The sequence below is a fragment of the Ascaphus truei genome, chromosome 2 (genome assembly GCF_040206685.1).
Source record: "Ascaphus truei isolate aAscTru1 chromosome 2, aAscTru1.hap1, whole genome shotgun sequence".
NCBI lineage: Eukaryota > Metazoa > Chordata > Amphibia > Anura > Ascaphidae > Ascaphus > Ascaphus truei.
The window spans coordinates 171124797-171149575 of NC_134484.1; the positions used below are offsets into that span (position 1 = coordinate 171124797).

Here is a 24779-nt window from a genome sequence, read left to right on the forward strand (position 1 = left end):
AACTATATACCCAAAGGAGATAGATTGCAGCGAGTGCTCAGGTGAAAACACTATTGCTAACTTTCACACCACAGAGTTAGCTACCACACAGCAGTGACGCAGATTAATTGAACCCAATGGCTTTGATTATACCAGATGCCGCTGGACGGAAGCGCGGTCTGGTGACGTCATCCTCCCGCTGCTGCCGAGCGACTTCTTGAACAGGCACAGGAGACAGGAGAGGAGCAGAGGAGACACGGAGGCGTGGCCGTGAGTGGTTCACCCTCACTGGCTGAACCGCTCACGTGACGCGGCCGCCTCCTCCCAAGAACAAATGTCTCCTCTCCAGTCTGCCGTTCCAGGCGGCGCGCACCTCGTGCACGGTATGTTTACCTCAACTGGATCCATGTATTTTGTTTTTGCGCCGCGTGGCGTTTTTCAGTATAATCTCAGCCTTAGGCGAGCGTTCTGTACAGCAGGCAGCACTCATTTATAGAACTGAAAAATGCATTTGCTCAAGTTTTTCATTTCAACATACAGGTAAAGCTGCTGTATCTTGACAAAGGTCTAAGTTGATGACCAAAACGTCGATCATGCTTCAATAAAGTTATTTTCAATATTTTTCTACCAAGTCCTCTGGAATGCCATTTTCCCCCTGCATTTGGGAGAACTGTTTACTTCCAAGGGGTTAATACATAGGTCTAGGCTGATTTTGGGGGGCATTCTCCAGGGTATTCAATATAGGAAACCACAAGGCCAAAAAAATAACTGCAACCCAGCATTAGGTGCTGTTAGGCCGTAACGCCAGGTTTAAATGTGAACTAAAAAAATTGCATTCATTTTAATGGCCTACTGTGGATATGCGTTGGGGTTTTAAGCACCACTTTTGTATATCATTAACACTAACGGCTGTTCAAGTTGATGGAGAGGCTGTTTTAGCGTTAGGAGAGGCTAGAGGGCAAGAGAACACATGGCGTCGCCTGCACGCGCCTCCGTCTGCTGGGCGATGTGTGAACATGCCCACATAGTTTTAACAATGAACACTACCATTCAGCGCCAGGTGACGAACGCACGTGCGCACGAAAGCGAGCACACGTCGTGTAGCACGGTGGGTGCCCCAGCCCTTAGGGTGATTTTTGGGAGCTTTGAAGATCCCAGTTAGCACTTAGCCCTGCCTTACCTTCATTTAGCACATCATTAAGTAAATAACGATGTCCTGAGGATCTGTGTAATAGTCAATCACCTTTACACCTTGTTCAGCGATGACATTTTTAGCAATCTTTCTTCAAAGTTCACATATTTCCTTACATCGTGGCTCCCAAATCCTAGTCAATGAATACAGAGAATTGGCAATAAAGCTGGTTACATTTCCCACTGACAGAACCTGCCATATTCCTTTCTCGGCCTGAATAAGACATGGGCCTTATCTTGTTGGTTAGAAAATATGCATTATTCATTTTCTCTCATTTTTAGAGACATTGGAAAGTGGCTTATTGAGAAAGGCTGGCCACGGGTCTGGGTGAGAAGAAATCAAGAACCTTATTAATTACTGTATAGACTTGTTTCCACCGTTTCAAAATCTCTGGGCATTGCCACCAGATATACTGTACAGCAGCAAATCAGTCTGTGTACACTCTCTAAAACATAGAGGCGTGAAATAAAATTGGCAATTCTTTTTTTTTGTTAAGTTAGTTAAATATGGAGATGGCATTTATGCGCAAAAACAAACAAGTTGGGAATACTACCAGAACTCAGTATAATTTGTAGTTATTAATTATGGATTTGTTAGAGACTTTTTTTTATTATTATTCATGTAAAGGAATCCACTTTGTTCATTTACAGATTACTTTCATACTTCCTTTCCATTTTCTCCACTAGTTTTCCATTTCACATTCCCCAACTACTCCAGTATCTCACTTTTTATTTCTGCTTTTGTTAACCCCTGAAGCGCCAGACGAGAATGTAACACAACGCCAAATAATGCAGCTTGCTTTGTTTTCAAAATATAAATAATACACTTATATTAATAATATTATTTAATAATGTAATACATGGAAATTAATAAAGTTTGTTTTTTTAGTGTTAACATATAACATATTGTCACCATATAATAGACCTGCTAGAATGACAACTTCAGTTTTGGTTTCTACTCTGAAAAAAACATTTGGAAATCAATGTGAGATAAGTGCAGCATAGTGTGCTGTACAAATAGCCTTAGCACATAGCAAAAGAAGAATGGTAACCTGGCAATATGGAAGTAAACTGGCATTGTAATTATTACAGTAGATGCCACCAATTGCATTTTGTAGGTTAAAGCGGTGTCAGAAAAATAGGCAAATAAAATGTTATGTTAGATAAAATATATATACTGTAATGCAGCTTAAAATAATGAAATGTGTCAGACAATACATGTTTCCCTTTGTACTCTGTATTCCAGCACTATTCCCAATCATTTCACAATCACTATGTGGAGTTTCTTGTTGATCTCTAAAAAAAGAGAGACTGGAACTTAATTTCTGTGAGCTCCTCCGCAAAGGTAGACCTGAAAATCATCCGAAGCCCGGTTGGGTGAACGTTGTTTTGGGATTTGAACTCCTATGGAAAATGCTGGTATCACACAGGTAGTGAGCAGGGCTGAGCAAAGTGAACTTATAGGAAGTCAGACTATTACCTAGTAAAAAGTTGTTTCGAAGTCTAGTTGCTTAATTTAAAACCGGCATCCGTTTAAAAAAATTAATTGGGAAAGCAGCATGTGTTTGTTTCAAATTAGAATGTATACTAAACTCCACTTGATCTGCTCATGAATAGAACATTCGAAGAGCTACTGTGACGGTTAATTGATTAGTCCACTTCAGTGTATCACTCTAGCTGTGTTGGCATATCAGAGACATTCTGTGTGCATGGCTCATGGCATGTAAGATAATAAGCTCTTTACTGAATGGAGCATTCCGATTAGTGCCACATCTTTGATTTATATTTCTGACATCTAGAGTATTTTCTTTTTACCGTTCATTCGTACAGTTAGAAAATCATATTTAAAATGCATGATACATTTTGTATATGAAATTTGGTTTCATAAACAAATACTGTACATATTATATGTATACATTTGAAAACATTTGTTCACAAAGGTAACAGCTCTACAAGCCATATTACTCCTGTGGTAGTGTAGATCCGTTGCAGGTTTTGATGTATTGTAATGATCCAACATGAAAGATTTTCATAGGTTTACAAGTACACAAGATTTTGAGACCTCTCAGGTCTCTTCTTCACAGGTACTATACAAGAAAATACCTCCAAGAATATGAAAACCTTAAAAGCAAATGTAAAAATTCTCTTAGAATAAACATTTTGTTGTTGTTTTGGTTTCTTGTTCCAGATCTGCACCTGTTTTGCCCACTCGAGATTTTCTTCTGGAAGGAGTGGTTGTCTAAATGAAGAAAGCCAATGTATCAGGAAATGGCATTACTGTCAGGGAAAGCAGAGCCCGACTTCACCTCCTTCAGATTCAAAAACCTGGATAACCTGTGCGAGGTTCGGACCAGGAAAGGTGTGTTCTACAAAACAGCCAAGCTCCTCCGCCCAGGCGAGGAGAGGCGTAATAGAGGGCACGTGGAGGACAGAGCGCGGCATTTGATCATTAACGTAGGGGGCATCAAATATAAGATCCCGTGGACCACTTTAGAAGACTGCCCTTTGACTAGGCTTGGAAAACTAAAAGCTTGCAATAACTATGATGAGATAATGGACGTCTGCGATGACTACGACATCAGCTGTAATGAGTTCTTCTTTGACCGCAACCCTTGTGCCTTTAGGACTATTATGACTTTCTTGGCAGCTGGGAAGCTAAGAATACTGCGTGAGATGTGTGCCCTGTCCTTTCAGGAAGAGCTCATATACTGGGGCATAGAGGAAGAGCAGCTAGAGTGGTGCTGCCTGAGGAAGCTGCAGCAGAAGGAAGAGGAACTCGCCGAAGCCAAGATGTACGAGGGGGAATTCGAAAACTCAAAGGAGAATTCCGAAAGTGCCTTGCAGGACAGCGGACGGTTTGCCCAGTGCATGAAACATCTCCGGGACATGGTGGAGAACCCTCACTCAGGGATCCCTGGGAAGATTTTTGCCTGCCTGTCAGTCTCCTTTGTGGCTATCACAGCAGTCAGCCTCTGTATCAGCACCATGCCAGATCTTAGAGAAGAGGAGGAGCGGGTGAGTGTTACTGATATGGTCCTTTCATCCATAGTACAATACAATTTTAACCAACACCGGAGATAAACTTTAATCAAGAATACAGGAAGAAAAATATTTATGTTTTGGCAAATTGGGACGGTAGTCACAGGCTTGTTTTACTTTTTATTTACATTCATTTTAGAGACAGAACCTCAATTTTAAAAAGCATGTTTCATTTAACGTTTGGTAAAAAAAAAAATTCTTCTGCCTCATCCAGTAGTATTGTTTATTTGCCTTGTGCTGCTGAGTAATGTACACAAGGTTTTACATGGTTGCCAAAGTAAAAAAAACTCAACAGCACATAGGACAAACAGAGGCACATGCATCATGCACTGTTATGGTTTATCTCACCCATTCTGGCATTAACTCACATTCAAGTCAATGGGAGTAAATGCTGTAATGGGTGCAATAACCTGTACGGTACTTGATGCATGTGCCCCGTAGAACCATAAGTGGTATCTAATATAACAACTAGAACATTCTTGTGGCACTGTTACCCACGAGGTGCCTGACTTGAATCCAATCAAACATATATTGCCTTTCTAATCGGAGGGAAAAAAATTCCAAACTCTGGTCCTGATATCGTCTGGTTCAAGCGACCATCTGTCATTTTTACTGTATTTTTTATGCTTGTATTGTTAAAAATTATTATTTTATTGACATTCTTCTACTCTTGTTGGGATCTATTGTAGTCCCAAATTATTATTTTTTTCGAGTGCTGAGGAGACCAGTTCTTGTTTTTAGTGATCAGGAATTAGGGAATCCTGTTCGAGCACCTATAGTCATATTATATTTCAAACCCCTTTTTCTTATTGAGTGGCACTGTCTGGTTTACACTAGATTATATCTATTTATAACATGGTTTAGGCTTAAAAAATAGATATGCTGAGCTCTCAAATGGTTATCAGGTTGCGTTTCTGTCTTTGGGCAATTACCCAACTTGAATAACTACTGCATGCAACCCCTAGCAACAAAGCCACTTATGTCCCAGAATCCTTCAGAGCAGGTATCAGAAAAGTATGGCTGTGCCTCAAAGCTGGAGATGTTAAACAAACAATGGTCCCACTTTATGATGAATTAGCAATACTGCTGCTAGTAGCATATGGATGAGGTGTGTTGAGATTACAGGGTGACTATATTCTAACCTAAGATTACTTACTAGTTTGCACAGTGAATTATAAAATACACTTTTGTATAGATTTATAAATGAAGATGTCTTCAAATTCAAGCATGTTTCGCAAACCTGTTTTATTTTCTAAAATATCACATAAGAGGTAAATTATTAGTCTCCCATCTGCAAAACTGGAGCGTTACCACTGCAAGAGAATAGCACCAGATTTATGAAAAGGAAATCCCCATTTACTTTCAATGGGATTCCTTTTCTTTGATAAATATGGTACTGATTTTAGTATTGGTTTTGCCCAAGTTTTGAAAGTAGGAAACTTTACTAATTAGCCTTCTATGACCCAGATCCACAAACGGATGCCTTTTGCAAGCCTCAGCTCCCATTCATATGAACGCGAGTAAAGGCGGGCTGAAGCTTAGCCCTCCTTGTGGATCTGGGCCCATGTATTTAAACTACAGAGGTGATGGCTATGGATAGGCTAAGGAGCATAGCGAGTGTCACTTTCTACCTTCTAAACTTTTTTTCTAGCAGGGATAACACTGAAGCTTCCACTAGCTGCATTACAGAGCTGTTTTAAGGGATAACTTTCTCACTCTAGTTTTGACCTTTCTGGGCTTGTTGGCTTCAGCTTGGTAACTGGCACTGCATTATATTGTAAGTCACGTGCATAACAGTAATAGCTTTCTTATTCAGATCAGTTCATTACAATTGTAACATGGCTTGGATATGTTTCTCAAATAGCTTACAAATTATATCAGATAAGTTTAAGCTCCACCTGCTACCCTTTTTTACAATCCCCCAATATTGAAACGTGTATTATTTTCATTAATTTGCTGTCTTGCGTTATTTCATTCACCTATTAAAGCAAATCTACAAATAAAAGACAATGAAACTATTAAGCTGTGCCACTCTTAAAGGAGCAATGCAATATCCTACATTTTTTTTAAATAAATCAGTTCTATAGTATTAGATAATACTTACTACATTTTTTAAATTCAACTCTTAATGCCATTTTAATGAGTATTCATATACTGAGCATCCTTTGATTTGTATAGTCCCACCACCCCAGCAGTGCAAGATCTTTGTAATACTTTCCTGTTTGTGATAGTTTGTTGCCAATATTCCCAGCAGTTTGAGCTACAAACTGTAACAATAGATAATGTTACCATACTAATATAAAGATACATTGTAGCTGCTGAATTACATTGATTGAAGGATTGATTGAAACTGAAAGGCAGCCATTTAGTGAACCCTGGGAAGCAGGATCTTTGCTGATCAATCACGGGAGAACTAATCGATTGGCAGCGAAGGTAATTAGTTTTCAACAAAGGTAATCAAAAGCTGCTTTTATGAAACCACTTTTTTTTTCTAAAGTGCCGCGCTTTGTGCCTCTTTAAGGTAACCCTCATGCACACACCAGTCTGACGTCACTCTGTGCAGGTGTCCAAGATGGCAGAATGAGGCGTGACATGAAGGGGAACACTGTGAAGTGGCTTATACACGTGACTTTTTCTTGGCAGCGTCACTGGCTGGCCATAACTGTGAGGTAGCAAATCACATTATCCTGCAAGTGACCCAAATTGACCTGGCATTAGTAGATGCCAGGCAGCTATTTCATGACGCAGTCTAAAAAAAAACCATGCTCAGGTATAGGTGTATTCATAAAGGAGGAGAAAGGTTATAAAAATAACCCAAAAGAATCCTATTTGCACTCACTAACAATAATAAATGGCTAGGAAAAATTCAATCCTTGGGAGAGACCCATTAGTCATTTAGTAAACATATTAAAATACTTTAATTAACAAATATGCAAAGAACCAAAATAAATTCTAAAAGAAACAGGGGGTAGGTACAGGAAGGTGAGTGATAAATACAACTTATAATCATAAACAAGGTGTCACTATCAAGTGAGATGAAGGACATCAAGTATATATAAATGATGCACCAATGGTCCTATAGGACAATATCTCAAAGCCGCTATATATCCTTTTCTTAGTAAGGAGTATATGTCTCACACCCATACATAGGTATTACTGTCAATTCGTTCCTTGTGTGTTAGAGAAAACCTGAAGCGTTATGACTCTCCATACAGAGGGGGTATCGCCGCTGTTTAACCGCTTGTGAATTAATATAACACAGCTATAACAGTATATATAAGCGGCGGTATCTACGTTCCTCTCAGCAGTCACATAAAAGCACCGGGCACATGGTTAATGCGGCATTGTTAAGGAGATATAGGACCTGGCGTCTTAGTTGTTACAGCGAAGCTTCCACTGTCCGTTCCGTACCCGCGCTCCCTGATGACGTCACAGTAAGGACGTCATAAAACCACCGACGTACGTTTTCGCTCCACCTAGCGCTTTCTCAAGGTAATGGTCCCATTATTGCGGTGTTATATTAATTCACAGGCGGTTAAACAGCGGCGATACCCCCTCTGTATGGAGAGTCATAACGCATCAGGTTTTCTATAACCCACACGGAACGAATTGACCGTAACACCTATTTTTCCTAGCCATTTATTATTGTTAGTGAGTGCAAATAGGATTCTTTTGGGTTATATAACCTTTCTCCTCCTTTATGTCTCTACCATTCCCGTATGCACCCTACATTTATATAGTTTCTACACAGTTGGAGAGCGGCAATATTTTCTGTTTTTGTATAGGTGTATTCAACAAGTCTTTAACTTTAAAAAGAAAAAACATGTTCAGTACACAATGTGTGCCTTTTAAAGTTGTGTAGAGAGAGAGAGAGATGCATAGAAACTAAATTCCAGAAGTTTCAGAAAATAAACAATACAAAACCCGTTTTAATGTGTCAAATCATGCTATGTAAAGCTTCCTTACCACCTGGGAAAAATGAGTTGATGAATTCACAATGGAGGCGCGTGGTCTCAACTGATGTTCCTAAATCTTTTTTTTACAAAATAATTGGAGAGTCTGTTCTCCATTCTCTGTTGGGTGCAAAGTATAGACCAGCATAATTAGCCGATTTGTCACCAACCTTATTATAATAGCACAGCTTGATAAATTTAGCTGAATAAATGCTGTTTCAGTTGCATAATTTTAGCAAAAGGTAAAAGTATACCCATTTGAATAAATATTTAAGACAACATGCAGGAAACCACCTAGTAGCAATGGTTGATTTGCTTTTAGGCTAAGTAGCCTAGAGCGGCAATTTTTTTTGGTGCGGCAATTTTTTGGGAGGGGCCATTTGTGTGTGTTTTCTGTGTTTCTTACCTTTTCCATATCAGGCATGACAATGTGGCACCGTGCCGTCATACGCTGAGGAGGAGTGCCGCCCCCCAGCCTACAGGCAGCAGAAAGAGAAATCCGCCACTGACTTGTAGTGTTGAAAGGTTGTGTTGGGGAGACAGACAGTAAGCAATGTTACAGTTTCCTCAGGAATGTTTTTGCAAAACCATAAAGCCTTCTGGGGCTATTTAATTAGAGGATGTTTAGCACTAACACCTACATGTCACTGAATGCTTTGTAGTACATAGGAAAATGGACTGCGCTTGTATCAAATTTACAAATAGACTAGTAAATGCATCTTAATTGTATTTTGTGACATATAATGATTAGAAATGTAGTAAGAGCACAACGCGTACAGATGGAATGCTATTTACTTTCGGCACGAGCACCATTTGAAGCGAATGGAGTGCAGCCTAAGTGTGACCACCTCGCGGTCACTCTCCATGACGGCCCAGAGGAGAGTGAAGTTCCCTGAAGGATTAATGCTGCTTCTGAATGTATTATTAAATTGGCTATATAGAACAAGAAATGGGGGGGGGGGGTTACCCAGCACTCAAATGAGAAATATAAAGAAAAATGACAAATATGTTATAAAGAAATGTTACTGTGATATTGCCACAACATGACCACACAATATGTATAGCTAATCGCAAACTATAGCTATATACATACAACTGTGAGTAACAGCAAATGGAGTGGAAGAATATGGGGTGAAAGAAGGGAATAAGGAAAAGACAAGGGAAAAGAGGGAGGGATCAATAATAATAATAGCATGTTCTTGTATAGCGCTGCTTGTTTTTTACATAGCCCTTTACAGAGACATTTTACAGGACCCTGCCCCGTGGAGCTTACAATCTATGTTTATGGTGCCTGAGGCACAGGGAGATAAAGTGACTTGCCCAAGGTCACAAGAAGCTGACACCAGGAATTGAACCAGGTTCCCCTGCTTCAAACTCAGTGCCAGTCAGTGTCTTTACTCACTGAGCCACTCCTCCCTTCTTCCTTGATCAAGACAAATAAGGGGGTAACGTTCTTCTGGCCAATTCCCCAAAATCACAGGGATCAAGGGTACTTCCCTTAATCCTATATGGACAGTAACTCCCAACACACTAAATAACTAAAAACAAAATACACAATATGTGCCATATTGTGTGGTCATGTTGTGGCACTATCACAGTAAAATGTCTTTATAACATATTTGTCATAGCTTTGGATTCATCGGATGCAACACAGGTGTTCCCTGGGATTAAGGAGCACCGGTATTAGAATCACTACTTTTGTACTGTTGTTTTGGTTTGCAGCAAACATCTACATATTTTTAAACTTGTGTTTAAAACATATCGGGGGCTATTTACGACATGGAAAAAGGGCAAAATCTTAGAAAAGGGGTCTAAAATCCTAAAGTACCTTGTGCGGTCGCCGATTTGGCCTTTGTGAAGCAGCTTCTAATGCACAGACCTTTCTGTTTGTGTGCTACATGCAAGGTAGCGTTCCTAGCATCATCAAGGTATTTACATACATAACATTCACACCTATTTTTTCCCCTTTTTTTGCCCGCCACTTCAGAGATGGTAGTAGTGGTTCAATATTCACCCATCCATTAGTTTAGCCCCATATAATCATGGTAACTATTAAAGATGATTATTGAATGTATTTATTGAAGCATAAATTAGAGATAAGCGCACTGCTTACGTTATGTTACAAAGAAACAAGTCTCAGCACGTAGGTGTGAACGCTAAAAGTGTCATTAAGTAAATAGTCCCCTCTGTGCCCCAGAATGGCACCACTTTTGCCTCGATACATACAATACGCCCCTATGTGTTAACCTACTGTGAGAATTTAGTGTGGCTTCTTGGCTGAGGTTTCCTGATTCTGTATTTGCTGTCTTCATTTAATATGTGTATGCTTTTTCAGAGCCCGCTAATGGACCATATCGCTGAATATGTCATGTATTATCTCTAGAGAGTTGAATGCCGCTGCCAGAATTGGATGCTAAAAGTCTGATTTGCCCAATTCAAATATTTACACAGTACAATTTACATTATGTTGTTACCTATGCTGTTTAATGAGCGATTTGTATCCCTGCTTCTAAACACCACAGAAGGAAGACTTTAAACTAATACTTACCGACCAGTAAGTAGTTGCTCTTTCTTTTTTTTGTAGTGTTAATTGTTACAATTAACACTACAAAAAAAGAAAGAGCAACTGGTTGGTAAGTGTTAGGGATATATGTATATATATTTTTTTATATCCCTAACCCCCCTATTCACCCCTAAGGGAGATTTGATTGTAGAGAGGTGTTAGTGGTGCTCACCTGTTGGTTCTCAGGAGGAGTGAGTCTCTGCGATGGTGTAGGGAGTGGGACACAGGACAGTCTTTTAACGATGGTGCAGCGCCTCCATCCTGCAGGGCTGATGGCTGTGCCATTAGCAGGGGTTCATCCCTACAGGAACCTCCATAGCAGCAGGACAAATAACTCTGGATGCCATATTCATGCAACAGGTTTTATTGCAGCCAGCATACAATATAACAGGAACAGAACATAACCCTTATCTTGCCTCCTGGCACAGGGGCACCTTTCCTCCCTGCAGAGGGCATAACTAGGCCTTCCAGGAGCTTGAGGCCCCTGGGCTAGTCTAAGCTTCCCTTAACCCCTAAGGGACCATGCTGGAACACCTCCCTCTGGTCCCAGAGGGAGCTAACACTGAACAAGAAGACCCCCAACCAGGGAGGGGCCCCCACCTTTTATACCTGGGGAGGGGTTATGACCTCTACCCTAGTATCGGGGCAGGCCTAGCTGACATGACAGGCATCACACCATAGTCATCTCACCCCCCCCCCCCCCTTACATGCGACTCCAACTGCCAGTATGCATACACCTGTACATGGCAACTTTGTAACATGAGCAGGATGAGGCTTTACCAGGTTATACACTGCTTAGGGAAAACAACTTTCACACACACACACACACACAGTGGCAAGAAAAAGTTTGTGAACCCCTTAGGATTTTCACATATTTCAAATCTAGAGGGTTATTAGATCTTAATCTAAGTCCTAATAATACAGTAGATAAAGAAAACCTGATCAAACAAATGACACAAAAACATGATACTTTTTCAACATTTATTTTTCCACAAATTATTCAACATTCAATATTCATGTGTGAAAAGTATGTGAACCTTTAGATTCAGTACCTGGTGGCACCGTCTTGAGCAGGAATAACTTCAACTAAGCGTTTCCTGTAACTGCTGGTCAATTTCTCACATTGAGGAATTTGGGCCTTTTGGAATTTTCAGAACCACTTCAACTCATTGACATTTGAGGACTTTCTTGCATGGACATCTCGCTTCAGTTTCTGCCACAACATTTTGATTGGGGTTTAGGGTCCAGACTTTGACTGGGCCATTCTAAAAACACAGAATTTCTTCTTCTGCAGCCATTCTTTTGTAGATCTGCTTGTTTGTTTAGGCTCATTGTCTTGCTGCATGACCCACTTTCGATTCAGCTCACAGATGAATGGCCTAACATTCTTCTCTAGAGTCTTCTGATACAATGCAGAATTCATGGTTGTGTCAATAATGGCAGGCCGTCCAGGTCCTGAGGCAGCAAAGCAGACCCAAAACATCACACTCCCATCACCATACTTGACAGTTGGGATCAGGTTCTTCTGTTCGAACAAAGTGTTTGGTTTTCGCCAAATATAACGTTTCTCATTGAGGCCAAAAAGTTCTACCTTTTGACTCGTCTGTCCAGAGAACATTGTTCCAGAAGTATTGTGGATCATTTATGCGCTCTTTGGCCAACTTCAGACGGGCAGCAATGTTCAGTCTTTTTCTCATAGTCGAGTCATGAACACTCACGTTAGCGAAGGCGAGAGTGAACTGCAGATCCTTGGATGTTACTCTGGGGTTCGTTGTCACTTCTTGGATGATTTGCTGATTTGTTCTTGGAGAGATTTTGGTAGGACGACCGCTCCTGGGTAGAGTGATTATGATCTTGAACTTTCTCCATTTGTAGACTGTCTGTCTAATAGTGGATTGGTGGAGCCCCAAATCCTTAGAAATAGTTTTGTAACCCTTTCTATGTTGATGAGCATCAATAACTGCTTTTTTGAGGTCCTCAGAGATTTCTTTTGATTGTTGCATGAAATGTTTCTACACACCTGTATGGTGAAGACCAAACTCACTAAGTTTCTGATCTTTATATAAGATGGGACCTCCCAAATTCTTCCCTGAAGATCTATCTAATTATTTAAACACCTGATTCTAATTAGCCCCTTTAATTTAGCTAATAAAACCAGGGTTTCACTTACTTTTGAACATACCCTGACTCTTAATTAATCATTATTTGTCTAATTCATAAACCATTTTGTTTCAAAAGACACGTATTGGTTAATATAAACTGTATTGGATATTTAAGAAAAGACTGGTTTTGATTCAAGAAGGTTAACATGGAAAAACATATATGTATATACACACACATACATAAATAAAAGGCTGGAAAATTATACTAAAAAAACTGAATCTGTAAGTAGACAAAAAAAAGCAATGCTCTATTATGGAGGTGGAGAACAAAGGAAGGAGGGATGCCAAGTAGAGTATGCTAACTATGGCCTACTTCCAGTGTAGACAGTGTGTGTGTGTGTGTGTGTGTGTGTGTGTGTGTGTGTGTGTGTGTGTGTGTGTGTGTGTGTGTGTGTGTGTGTGTGTGTGTGTGTGTGTGTGTGTGTGTGTGTGTGTGTGTGTGTGTGTGATCTGAGTCTCGATACAGATTTGTAGAGGATCTTACACAGGGTCTTCACTGCCAAACACTGCTTCCTGTTCTTATACATAACCACCTTAGCCAATGCCAGGAACAGATTGCTAAAATGGTCCCTGGGCTTAGTGTTCTGGGACATTGTGCAGGGGGGGTGAGAGTGTAGCTAGAACTGTGGGAGGATGTACCTCAATATGGATAAAAGGGGCCGCAGTCTGGTGCATATATAAAATCGGGAATAAATACTTGTCTCAGCAGAGCAGGCAAAGAACTGCGAAGTCCTTATGGGCCTGTGTCCTCCAGATGACTGGCTAACTCTTTAACTGCATGATATTGTAACACGCAGATCAGCTGAGGAAACCGGCCTTTTTCTCTTTTCAGTCCACATTGACTTAGTCCTGAACAGAACTGAAAGCATAGAAAGATACGTTGACTCCATATTCAGGACATGTTGCACCTTCTTTCATATTTCAAACCGGCTAGAGATTAATATTAATGTATTCTAAAGTAGCACTGATAGCATACTAACTACTTACTGACCTGCCCGTCCTTACAAGGAGCTGTCACTGGATGTTGAACTAAATAATCCTAGATTCCCACTTGGAAGATCTGCTCTGCTACGTTGTCTCAGAAAATGCATCAAACCTAAAATTACGAATTCCAGTATATATTGGGTTTATGTGTCTTATATTAGTTTGTGATTTATTGAAATTCATTGTAAAAAAAATATATTTATTTAATGAATAAATAAACAGCCTAACATTATTTTAATGAATAAAAAATGGTGTTTTGATGTCTACACTTGCTGGGCTGGTAACAGCAAAATAACATATTCCTATTACAATACCATTTTTACTTCAATGGGAAATTCCATCTGAAAACGGTGTGACCGGCCACTTCGGCAGATATACAATAAGCCCCTAAGGCCCAAGCCATCAGCCTGTTGCCCAAAGATTTGGGGAATGTAAGGACACTTGGGAACAAGGTTGTATGATGAGCCACTGTTTAGAATAACATTCCCTTGTAGAATGATGTGAAATAGGCACTTTGGCATGTCAGTAAAAGGCTACATTGATTAGATATTATTTTTTACAAGATGCTGTAGGGCGGTCGGGGAGGGCCATAGTTCAGGAAATAATGGAAAGGTTACTTTGAAAAATATATACTGTGTCCCTTGCTTGATAATTGACTTCAGAACTCATCAATATCTAAGCTGCAAAAGGGGCTGAAATAGCTGATTAATATGATATTTCAGTAATTGTAACACTGAAAACATGATTTATTATGGGCATACCACCTGGCGCTGTTAAGATAGCTAATAATCAATAAAAATCAATACCATTACACATTTGAGCATTGGCAAACACAAGAAAATATTAACATTTTTTTTTACCATTTTGCTCATATTAACTCATTTTGCTGCTGTAGATACAGATAAAGTTGCCTTTAGAGGGACCACCCTATGTGTGGAACAGCCCCCAGGAGGAAGGGGGACTCTTCCCCCGGGAAATGTTTTTTTTTTATGACGCAAAATATGTGATGTTAAAGCTGCAGAACAAGCATATATATCTTATTTTTTTATTTTTTTTATTAAATCAGTTCTGTACTATGACAAAATGCTATAGCAGTGCACCAATTGTATCTAGTGACTGTCTGGTCACATGATCTTCCCCACAGAAATTTGCATCTTTGGTCCTCTTCTGCTGCACTGACTGCCATTTAGTGAACCCCTGAGCCGAATCTTCGCCGATCGAAGAACGGATCGATCGGCAACCTAGCTAATTACTTATTACTGTGTGGATTGTGTTGATGCACATATTAAAGGGGGGAAATTTTTTTTTTTTAAAAAGCAGCAGCTTGGACTGCTGCTTTAAGGCTATTTTGAGGTTAAAAAAAATTAAAAGGGCCTCCCAAATGCGTGGTGTTTTTTTTTTTAAAACATTTGTTTGAAATAAAACAATACACAAAGATTAATATTGCAGAGAGTGAGATAGGTTAAAGAAAAACACATTTTTGAAGATCCCGTATTTTTTTTTTTTCCATTGTAAAAATAACATAAAAAAAGGCTTTCTTGAAAGACACTGTACTGCTGAATGGTGTCACAGTATGATGTATTGCACCTGGTAGGCAGATGATCCCAGAAGGGAAAAGAAAACGGAGCACAGCCGTGCAATAAAGGTTAATCCGGGGTTACAGCATGGTGCTAATGAAATAATCTTTAATAGGCACAAGACAGCATGGTGCAGACAAATTAAAAACTACTCATACGCGTTACATGCTGTACACAGCGCTTCGTCAGAGAGTACTCCTTGATAAAGTGTATTCCCATACACGAAACGCGTAGGAGGTGCTCTCCTTCGTTTGTTTTTATGGATCAATAAAGGATTATTCTTCATCTTATCTCTTGGTGACACCCTCTTTGGCTGTGCGCCATTTGGGACATTTGGATTTGGACAGTATGTGAGTACTCTTGAATTCCTACTGATTTATGGTATGCTGTGAGTCCAGGGACCATCCCCATGAGGAATATTTAGGGGCTTTACAAGCAGCCTCATCTTCAGGGAATATCTGGCTCCCATAGAGGACTTTACATCTTTATTCATCTCACTAATTCCAATCTCTTATGTCCATGTTATTATCTATATAAATAGATCCAGCGCTGGAGCGCATTAGTCACTAATTACCTATACAAAAAGGAGAACCAGAGGGTTGGACATATTACCCCCCATTTGTATTACCCACCAAGACATTTATCTACACCTCCTTTCAATGAGCTTTATCCCTGGGTTCACCAGTATTTATTTACTCTATGTCATTTTCTATGACTGTGTTTCTTCAAGCAAGTTTATCTACTTCATTTGCCTTTGAGATTGGTTATCCAATTCGTTTGTAGCACCGCTTCTATGGAACTTTGTTCTATTGTTACTCTATTGTACCTGGTACACAGAGATATGTATGTGAGGCCATTTGAGTTGTCAGACTTTCAGTGATTTGTGCTGTTTGTCCTTACATTTGCTTTTGAGGACATTTCTTGAGCCTGAATTGTACTGATAATTTGATACACTTGCACACAACATCACAACACACTTTTACCTGGGGCGCAAAGAGCGATCGGAACTTCCCGGCCTGCTTGTGCGCATGCGCGTTCGGCCCTTGCTGACTGCGTGTGCGCGATCGGTACTTACTGACTGCACATGCACGATTGGCACTTGCCAGCTGCGCTCTGATCGTGCATGAGCAACTGGCATACGCTGTTCGCACACGCGCAGTCGGCAAGTGCTAATCGCACATGCGCACGAGCAGCTGGGAAGTGATGATCGCACATGCCGGGTTTTTGCCGGGACAAATCTGGTCACCCAAGTTACGACATCACATGATGCCCCATTGTCATGGCAACACAACGCCATTTGACGCGACGGCGCCATGAGGGGGGACCCTGCCGGAAGAGATGGTGTAGGATACGGTAAGAGCTACAGAAGCCAAGCTCTCTCCCTCGGTAATCAGATTAGTTGTGGAGAAGAGTGCGGGGCCTGTGTAACCACAGAAGTAGGCAAATGATCAGTGCTATATTTTTGCACATGAAACACTCAAGCAGAAGGGAGTTCATATTCTCTAAACTATATCACTTTCAACATCTCTGTATTTCATTGTGTATGGCATTCACTGCTTAAGCTGCTTCTCTGATTTGTAACCCAAGACATATTAGAAAATGAGATGCATAGCCTGCATCCCAACTTACTTTGATTCAGAAGTCCCAATAAGTACCATTGATATAAATACCAATATGGCTCATCCCGTTATGTTGCCGGGCAAAGTATATGACAGTCCTAGTGTAATTGTTTTGTATATTACCATGCTAGCTACTGTAATTAATTATGATCACAGATAAACAAAATCTGCCACATTTCTGCTGTGATGGTGTCCATCACAAACAAAATAAAAAATGACCATGTCAAATTGCCATGATTGGCCATTTAGAGCTTTTGTTTCCTGGTTTATGGAGCTATTGAATTAAATAGTTCTTTATCAATTCAAATGCCTGTATGAAGATCTTGGCACATTCAAAAAGGCAGTATCGTAAGCCAATGTGGAAAATATGCATTAATTCATGTGTCACATAACAAGGTACTGTATGCTCAAGTAATAATTGCCAGCATAGACATTATGCCCTTACATGATAGTGCCTTTAAATGAGTTACACCCCCTCTAGTTAATGTGACTCCTTTCTGTAAGATCCCCCAGTGAGTGATATCTAAGTTCTATGTGTAGAAACTTCCCACTCCAGTGACTGTTATAAGACCTGTAAAGGTGGAAACCCTTCCTTTGATGCACCAATGAGTTCAGAATTATGAAACAGCTGGCAACAGTAATAAATGAGTAGCGAAAATATTAATTTAAATTATCCTTTCCATGCAACAGTTTATTACTATTACCGGAGCATTTTATAATTAAGAGGGTGATCAGAATAATAGAGGCGGAGTGATATATTATTTTGGATCAAGTGGATTCATACACCAAGTTAAGTTCAACATTCTTGTACTGTAGCTGTATTGGTCCTGGGGAAATGCAGATTTAATGTAGGTTGTGATACCTTTTAGCGGACCAACATGGTTTTTCATGGATACATAGTTACATAGTAGATGAGGTTGAAATAAACTCCTTAAAAATACTTTTTTAAAACAACGGTTTTATTTTAAAGTGCACTCAAAAGTAAAAAAATAATTTTTTTTTCAGTCGTCACCAGCTGATCAGAATATTTTTGGACATTTGTAACTAAAAAATAAAACCGTGGGGTGCTCCTTAAATATTTGTATGCATGTTGAGTTGGTTTAGAATTTTTCAGTTTATTTCCATGATACAATTTAGTTGAAAATTATTTTGAATCATTTTTAATAGAAGGTTGATAATTATGTCATTTAACTTTCCGATAATATAAAAAACGTAGTAGATTGTGTTCAAATTATTTTGAAGGTATTTGTGAAGTATTTGTAATTTTATTTTAGCTGTTCTTTATGCATTTTAACATTTTCATATCATAATAAAGTCGACATGTGCGTTTCAATAGCTTCAAATACTTATTAAACCACAAACTAACTAATAACGCTCTCTATCAGCGCTTGATCCAATTGGGCTAATGTGATATGATTATCAAACAAAATGTGCGTGATATAACAAATATGTGAAACAGCTGCCAAGGGGACAGCAAACAATAGACAGTTCCAAATCTAACATACCAAATGAAAATACAAAAAGCTAGGTACCCGGCGCTAATGAGTTAAAGTCCACAATACCATGATCCAAGATTCAGTCCTTGGTGGAAAAGACAGTCCTGGCAATGGGTGGATTAACCAATGCAATTCAGAGTGGCTTTGATGGTCTTCAGAATGGCCCCAGATGTTCTCTGCAATGAATAAAAAAGAGACACACCAATTGCGCAGTATATAAAGAACCACAGCCCCAACTGAGATGGAAATAAACCTAACTTACAAGATAATTTCTTGTACATTCAGGAGAGAGAATCTGTGCTGTGTCACGTTCCAACCTCAACATCCACGAACCCCACGTGGTTACAGTCGGATGGTTTCTCTTATACAGGCATACCCCGGTTTAAGGACACTCACTTTAAGTACACTGGCGAGTAAGTACAAATCGCTCAATAGGCAAACGGCAGCTCGCGCATGCGCCTATCAGCACGCCCTGAACATCAATACCGGCTCCCTACCTGTAGCGAAGCTGTGTGCAAGCGGGGAGACCATAGAGCCTGTTACACATGCGTTATTTACATCAGTTATGCACATATATAATGTTTGCAGTACAGTACATGCATTGATAAGTGGGGAAAAAGGTAGTTCTTCACTTTAAGTACATTTTCGCTTTACATACATGCTCCGGTCCCATTGCGTACGTTAATGCGGGGTATGCCTGTACTTGGTAGTGCCCTCAGGGATTCAGCATAGGCCCCCACAGCAGTGGAGAGGCATACACGTGGGATACGTATTTTCAAATACTTATTATGTTGTTTTTGCAGATCACTGGGGAACTTTCTATTATAATTTCATACTACGCTTTTTATTTATTATTGAAGCGTGATATTCTATATCACGCATATTCTACATTCGTTAGGACCTTACAATTGTTCTAGTGATAGCAGGTACCACTCCCTTTATATTGTAAAACTTTAGTTTACAAAGGAACGCTACAAGCCATTTCATATTATACTTTGTTCCAAATGTTCAAAACCTAAATACTTGAATTTTAGCATGGAATAGTTTTGATGATTCCAAACGTGCTATTAAGACAGGAAGCCACCTCAACCATCTAAGTACCATCATGAGATTGGTAATAGCAAATAGAGATAGCCCCGCTATATTATTAGAAATCTTATAGTCTTTTATAGTATTTTGTTATGCTATTGAGTACCATTTGTTGATAACTTTTTTTATAGCTATTGTTGGTCATCGATTAACATAATAGTGATATTAAAGGAGCACCCCGCGGTTTTATTTTTTAGTTACAAATGTCCAAAAATATTCTGACCAGCTGGTGACGGCTTTTGAGTGCACTTTAAAATAAAACCGTAGTTTTTTTAAGGAGTTTATTTTGTAATTTTTAGTCTTTATTTTGAGAATGAATTTTTTTCAAGGAATATTCTTTGATACTTTTTCAAAATACTTGCAAAAAATAGACTCAGTGTAAGACTAAGTCTACTTATTTTGTGGGTCTCGTTGTAATCGTACGTTATGGGCTCCTGGTGTTTCACCATCGCTTGATTGCGAGTGATATTCATGATCTCGTTTCAATCGAGCATCACGAGCTTCTTGTGTGTCATCATTGAAATGATCATGTAGTTTCTCACGTCTGGCACGCTTTGCCTCTTCATCTGCACGTTTTTCTTGGTACTTTTGGCGAGCCTTTTGTAAAGCGTCGCTTTCGTTGTGTTGCAGTTTGTTTTCGATTTCCGTTCCCATAATCCGTTGTTTGTTTAGCAACGCCTTCATGATTTTGTAACTATAGTCTGAGAGATATTCTGGAGACAGGTAAGTCGTTTCTTGTGTCTTTTAGAGTCAGAGTTATTATTAGGCGTGTATCAGACTGTAATTGTTATAGTGTTGCCTAGTGAGCCTATCAGCCGTGGCTGTTTGTAGGGGTAAGTTCCTGGCTGTCTTGTAGTGTTCACATAGACTAATGCATATACAATTGGATGTATGATAGCCTAATTGTTAAATTGTTTATAGTCTGACTCAGCGTTTCTCTGCCGCTGCTCTGATAATTGCAGTCTGATTGCTGACTCGTAAACCTGAACTGGCCAACGCATAAAACGAGTGAACAGTGACAGTTTTCTTTCTGTAATATAAAAGTTCTGTGTGTAGAGTTTGAAATCCTAGGACTTGGTGTCGCTCAATAGGTGGATAATTAAGTAATAATCCCCGAAGAACAGGGCATTACTGGCCAATAATGCCCTGGCTGGAAGAGTTGAAGGCCCGAGGCAAAGACAAGGGGATTATTACGATTATTACGATTATGGGCTAAATGTAGACTTATTTGTAAAAAAAAATTTAATTCATAAAAAAGATAAATTTTTGTAGTCATATTGATTTTTATCAGCATGATTGTCTACATTCTTATGCTTTTACTGCACACACACAAACCAACAGACTGTCTGCTCTACATCCACAAAACACACACTGCAGACACACACAAAATACTCTGCACCCCTCGTCTACCCAAAAAACACACACACTTCAGCGCCCCCTCTGCACCTACAAAACACACACTACAAAGACACACACAAATCAACAAAACACTCTGTCACATCTACATCCACAAAGCATACATCAGCAGCTCCCTCCCTACACCCACTGCAGCCCCCTGTAAACCCACACACTGCAGACACACACACATACAAAACACTCTGCACCCCTCCTCCACCCACAAAACACACACTGAAGACACACACACTGCTGCTCCCCCTCTACACCAACAAAACACACACAGCAGAAACACACCAACAAGACTCTGCTGCCCCCTCTACACCCACCAACAGAAGACACACACACTAATAAAACACTCTGCTGGCCCCCTCTACACCCACAAAACACAACAGACATACAAATCTTTCCCCTCACTCTCCTGTGCGGAGCTCTCTGTAGGCAGGGAGGGGGAGGAGTCAGTGCCTTCGGTCCAATCACCTCCCTTGTCTAAGAACAAATTTCACTCTTTGTGAATGAGAACTGAAAGCTGATTGGCTGATTGGCTGAAAAATTTGGCAAGCTGCAAAAAATTCCGGGCCATTACTGATTGGATAATGCCTGGAATTTTAACCAATTAGAGAGCATGGATTTCAATAATGCCCGGAATTTACCAGCTTTAGCCTATAATGAATATTATAGGCTAAAGCAGTAAAATTCTGGGCATTATTGAAATCCCTGCTCTCTGATTGGTTAAAATTCCGGGCATTACTGAATAAATAATTCAGTTTGCAATGTGTTTATTTTCAATGTGTTTATTTCCAGCCAATCAGCTTTCAGAATAGCTCTGAGACAGGGCAGGAGATTGGTCAGAAAGCAGGAACAGCTCTGAGACAGGGCGGGGGATTGGTCAGGAAGTATCAGCCACGGGTTGAGTCCTCCCCCTGTCTCCATGAATAGAGCTGACCGAGTATATTCAGTTGAATTGGTGGGGCAGGGGGGGGCGGCCTAAGTAAGTGGCTGTCTGCAGTTTCTCTGTGTGTGTGGTGTGCTGTTGTGTTGTATGTGTGTGTAGCAGCAGTTTGTGTGTGTGTGTAGAGTTTGGGATCAATTGGACAACGGGAAGTGGACAAAATTTGATTACAAGATTTGACCAAGACAAACAGAGGAATCAAGTTCAATTAAACCGTTGAAAAAGACATATGTCCATCAAGTTCAACCTATGCTAATTTAGACGACAGATACTTTATCCTAGATCCGTACTTACAGTATACTGATCCAGTGGAAGGCAAACACAAAAAAACCCTGTTAAATATCATCCAATCATATCTCAGGGAAAAAATAAATTCCTTCCTGATTCCAATAATTGGCAATCAGATTTCTCTCTGGATCAACATCCTTCCCATGTATACTTATTTGGTAAATCCCTGTATACCTTTCCTTTCTAAAAAGCTGTCCAACCTTTTTTGAACAAATCTATTGTATCTGCCATCACAGTCTCCATGGGTAATGAATTCCACATTTTAACTGCCCTTACTGTTAAGAACCCTTTCTTTTGTTGCTGGTGAAATCCCCTTTCCTCCAACCTTCAGATATGACCTTTGTACTGCTCTTGGGATGAATAATTATTTTGAAAGCTCCTTGTATTGTCCTCAAATATATTTGTATATAGTTATCATATCCCCTCTTAGACACCTCTTTTCTAATGTAAATAAATCTAATTTAGCAAGCCTCTCCTCATAAGGCCACACGTATAGTACCCGCGACGGGACGGGTGATGTCACCGTCGCCGTTAGCGAAAGTTATATTTCGCTTTGCGGCGGGGTCGCGAGTTTCCTGGCATTTGATTGGTTAAGGGCTGTCACATGAGGCGACAGCCCTTGAAAAATCAAATATTGCCAGCAACCAAAATTCGCGACGCGACATCGCTCCATCGCATTGTCACCATCGAGCTTACTATAAGCGCACGCGGCGGCAATGCATTTGTTTTTGGGCAGCGTCGCCGGCACTATACGTGCGGCCTAAGTCAGATTGTCCATCCCCTTTATTAATTTGGTGGCTCTTCTCTGCAGTCTCTCTAGTTCCATAATGTACTGTATAGTTAGTTAGCTGATAGCCTGTTATTTCCTCAGGAAGTTTGTGGTGTCTCAGATAAAGCTTTTGGTTGCTGTTACCAGAGGTTTCAGAATGGTTTTAAATGAGTCCCGAAATATTTTCTGTCAAAGTGTTGATGCCAGAAATCATGGGTCAGGCAGGGTTACCAGTAAAGATGGGCAAACTTTTTGCCTGATGTTTTTGAATATGTCGAAAGTAACTCCTTTTTGTGAAAGATTATGTGTGGGGGGTTTTCTAATGTGTTGAGGATTTGGGATTTGACTCCTTTGTGGAAGCAGTTAATGTAAGCATTCAGTTGAGGTGACTTCTTGTGTTCAGTTCAGAGCAAGGAAATAATTATTTCAGGCGCAATTGTCTGAAGTCTCTACCAATTTGCCACAGAATCTGATTCTGTCAAACTTCCGGATGGGACAGAATATGAATCCTCTTAACAGAACAGATCTCTCTGTTGGGGAAAGGTCATCAGAAGAGAGGTTTATCACAGATAGTTGGTTGGAAGATAGTAAATTTCAGTCAAATGACAGTATGGCCACATGTAACCCACTTCCTGCTCCCCATTTTAGAAAAGATGTAAGCATAACATTCTGTCACTTCTTTACACCTCTGAGACCTAACGTACTTACTGTAACTCCTGCTAGTTTATGCAATTCTTCCCACCACTTCCCTTTTAAGACTTACTACAGAGTTTATCTCCACGCATACTCATCACTGTAGGCTATATAGAGCAAGGGTGTGCATTCTGGGTGGCGCAACATTTTATGGGGCGGGGGGGAAGGGGGTGCGGCGCTTACAGAGGCCCCACACTCTTCCCCAAAGCATTTAAATTAAATGCCAGGGGAGCATGAGAGGTCTCTGAATGTCACTTACCTTGTCTCCAGTGCCTTTTGGCGACGCGTCGTCATGGCAAATGATGCCGCAGTGTTACATGACATTGTGACATCAGAAACCACTGGAGTAAAGGTATGGGGTGGGGCAGGAGAAGGTGTGAGCCAGGGGGGGAGAGAGCAGACAGGATGGCGCAGACAAAAAAGTTTGCACACCCTTAATATAGAGTATATTTCTTTCTAACTGTACTGCCACAGTAAACTTTACGAAGAAATCTATAAGATTTTAAAGCTCTGTACACTATATTTGTTTCTATCAGGATCTCTAATATTTGTCCTCTAAATAGTATCACAACGTACAGTACAACACATTCTTATCCCAATTTAAGAAAGGAAAATGTAACTATGTTCAAAACAAAACCATTTATAAAGAATGAACATCATTGTAGTGTGGAAGCACTTACAGCATGGTCACATTACTGTGGGTAAATGGGAAAAGTATCCCCACTACTTTTAATACGTGTAAATGTGATGATTTGTTTTCAGCTTAAACCAAAATGCCCATTTGTAGAATAGTAGCGTCCATTATATTCAATCACCATTGAACTTAATGCACTGTCATACTAAACTATTGTAGCTTTACAGTCCGCCAGAGTCAAGTAATGAGAATTTTTAATTTATGAAATAGAATTTAATGAAGCAAATCCTCATTCAATTTCATTGTTGAAGAATATTTTGCGCACATAAAATCACGAAAGATGAGCTTTTTTATACTATAGACATTTTAAGGCATTTCCCAATCGCAGATCTCACA

General features: G+C 40.0%; 1 protein-coding gene across 2 annotated transcripts in view; it reads left to right on the forward strand.

Moving 5' to 3' along the window:
• The window catches only part of KCNG2 (potassium voltage-gated channel modifier subfamily G member 2), a 177391-nt gene that overhangs the window by 87836 nt on the left and 64776 nt on the right, over window positions 1-24779 (forward strand). For both annotated transcript variants that reach the window (XM_075585532.1, XM_075585533.1), the window contains one exon: window positions 3359-4185. In XM_075585532.1, coding sequence (XP_075441647.1) covers window positions 3427-4185 — 759 coding nt within the window. In that variant the 5' untranslated portion in view covers window positions 3359-3426. The remainder of the gene's footprint in view (window positions 1-3358; window positions 4186-24779) is intronic.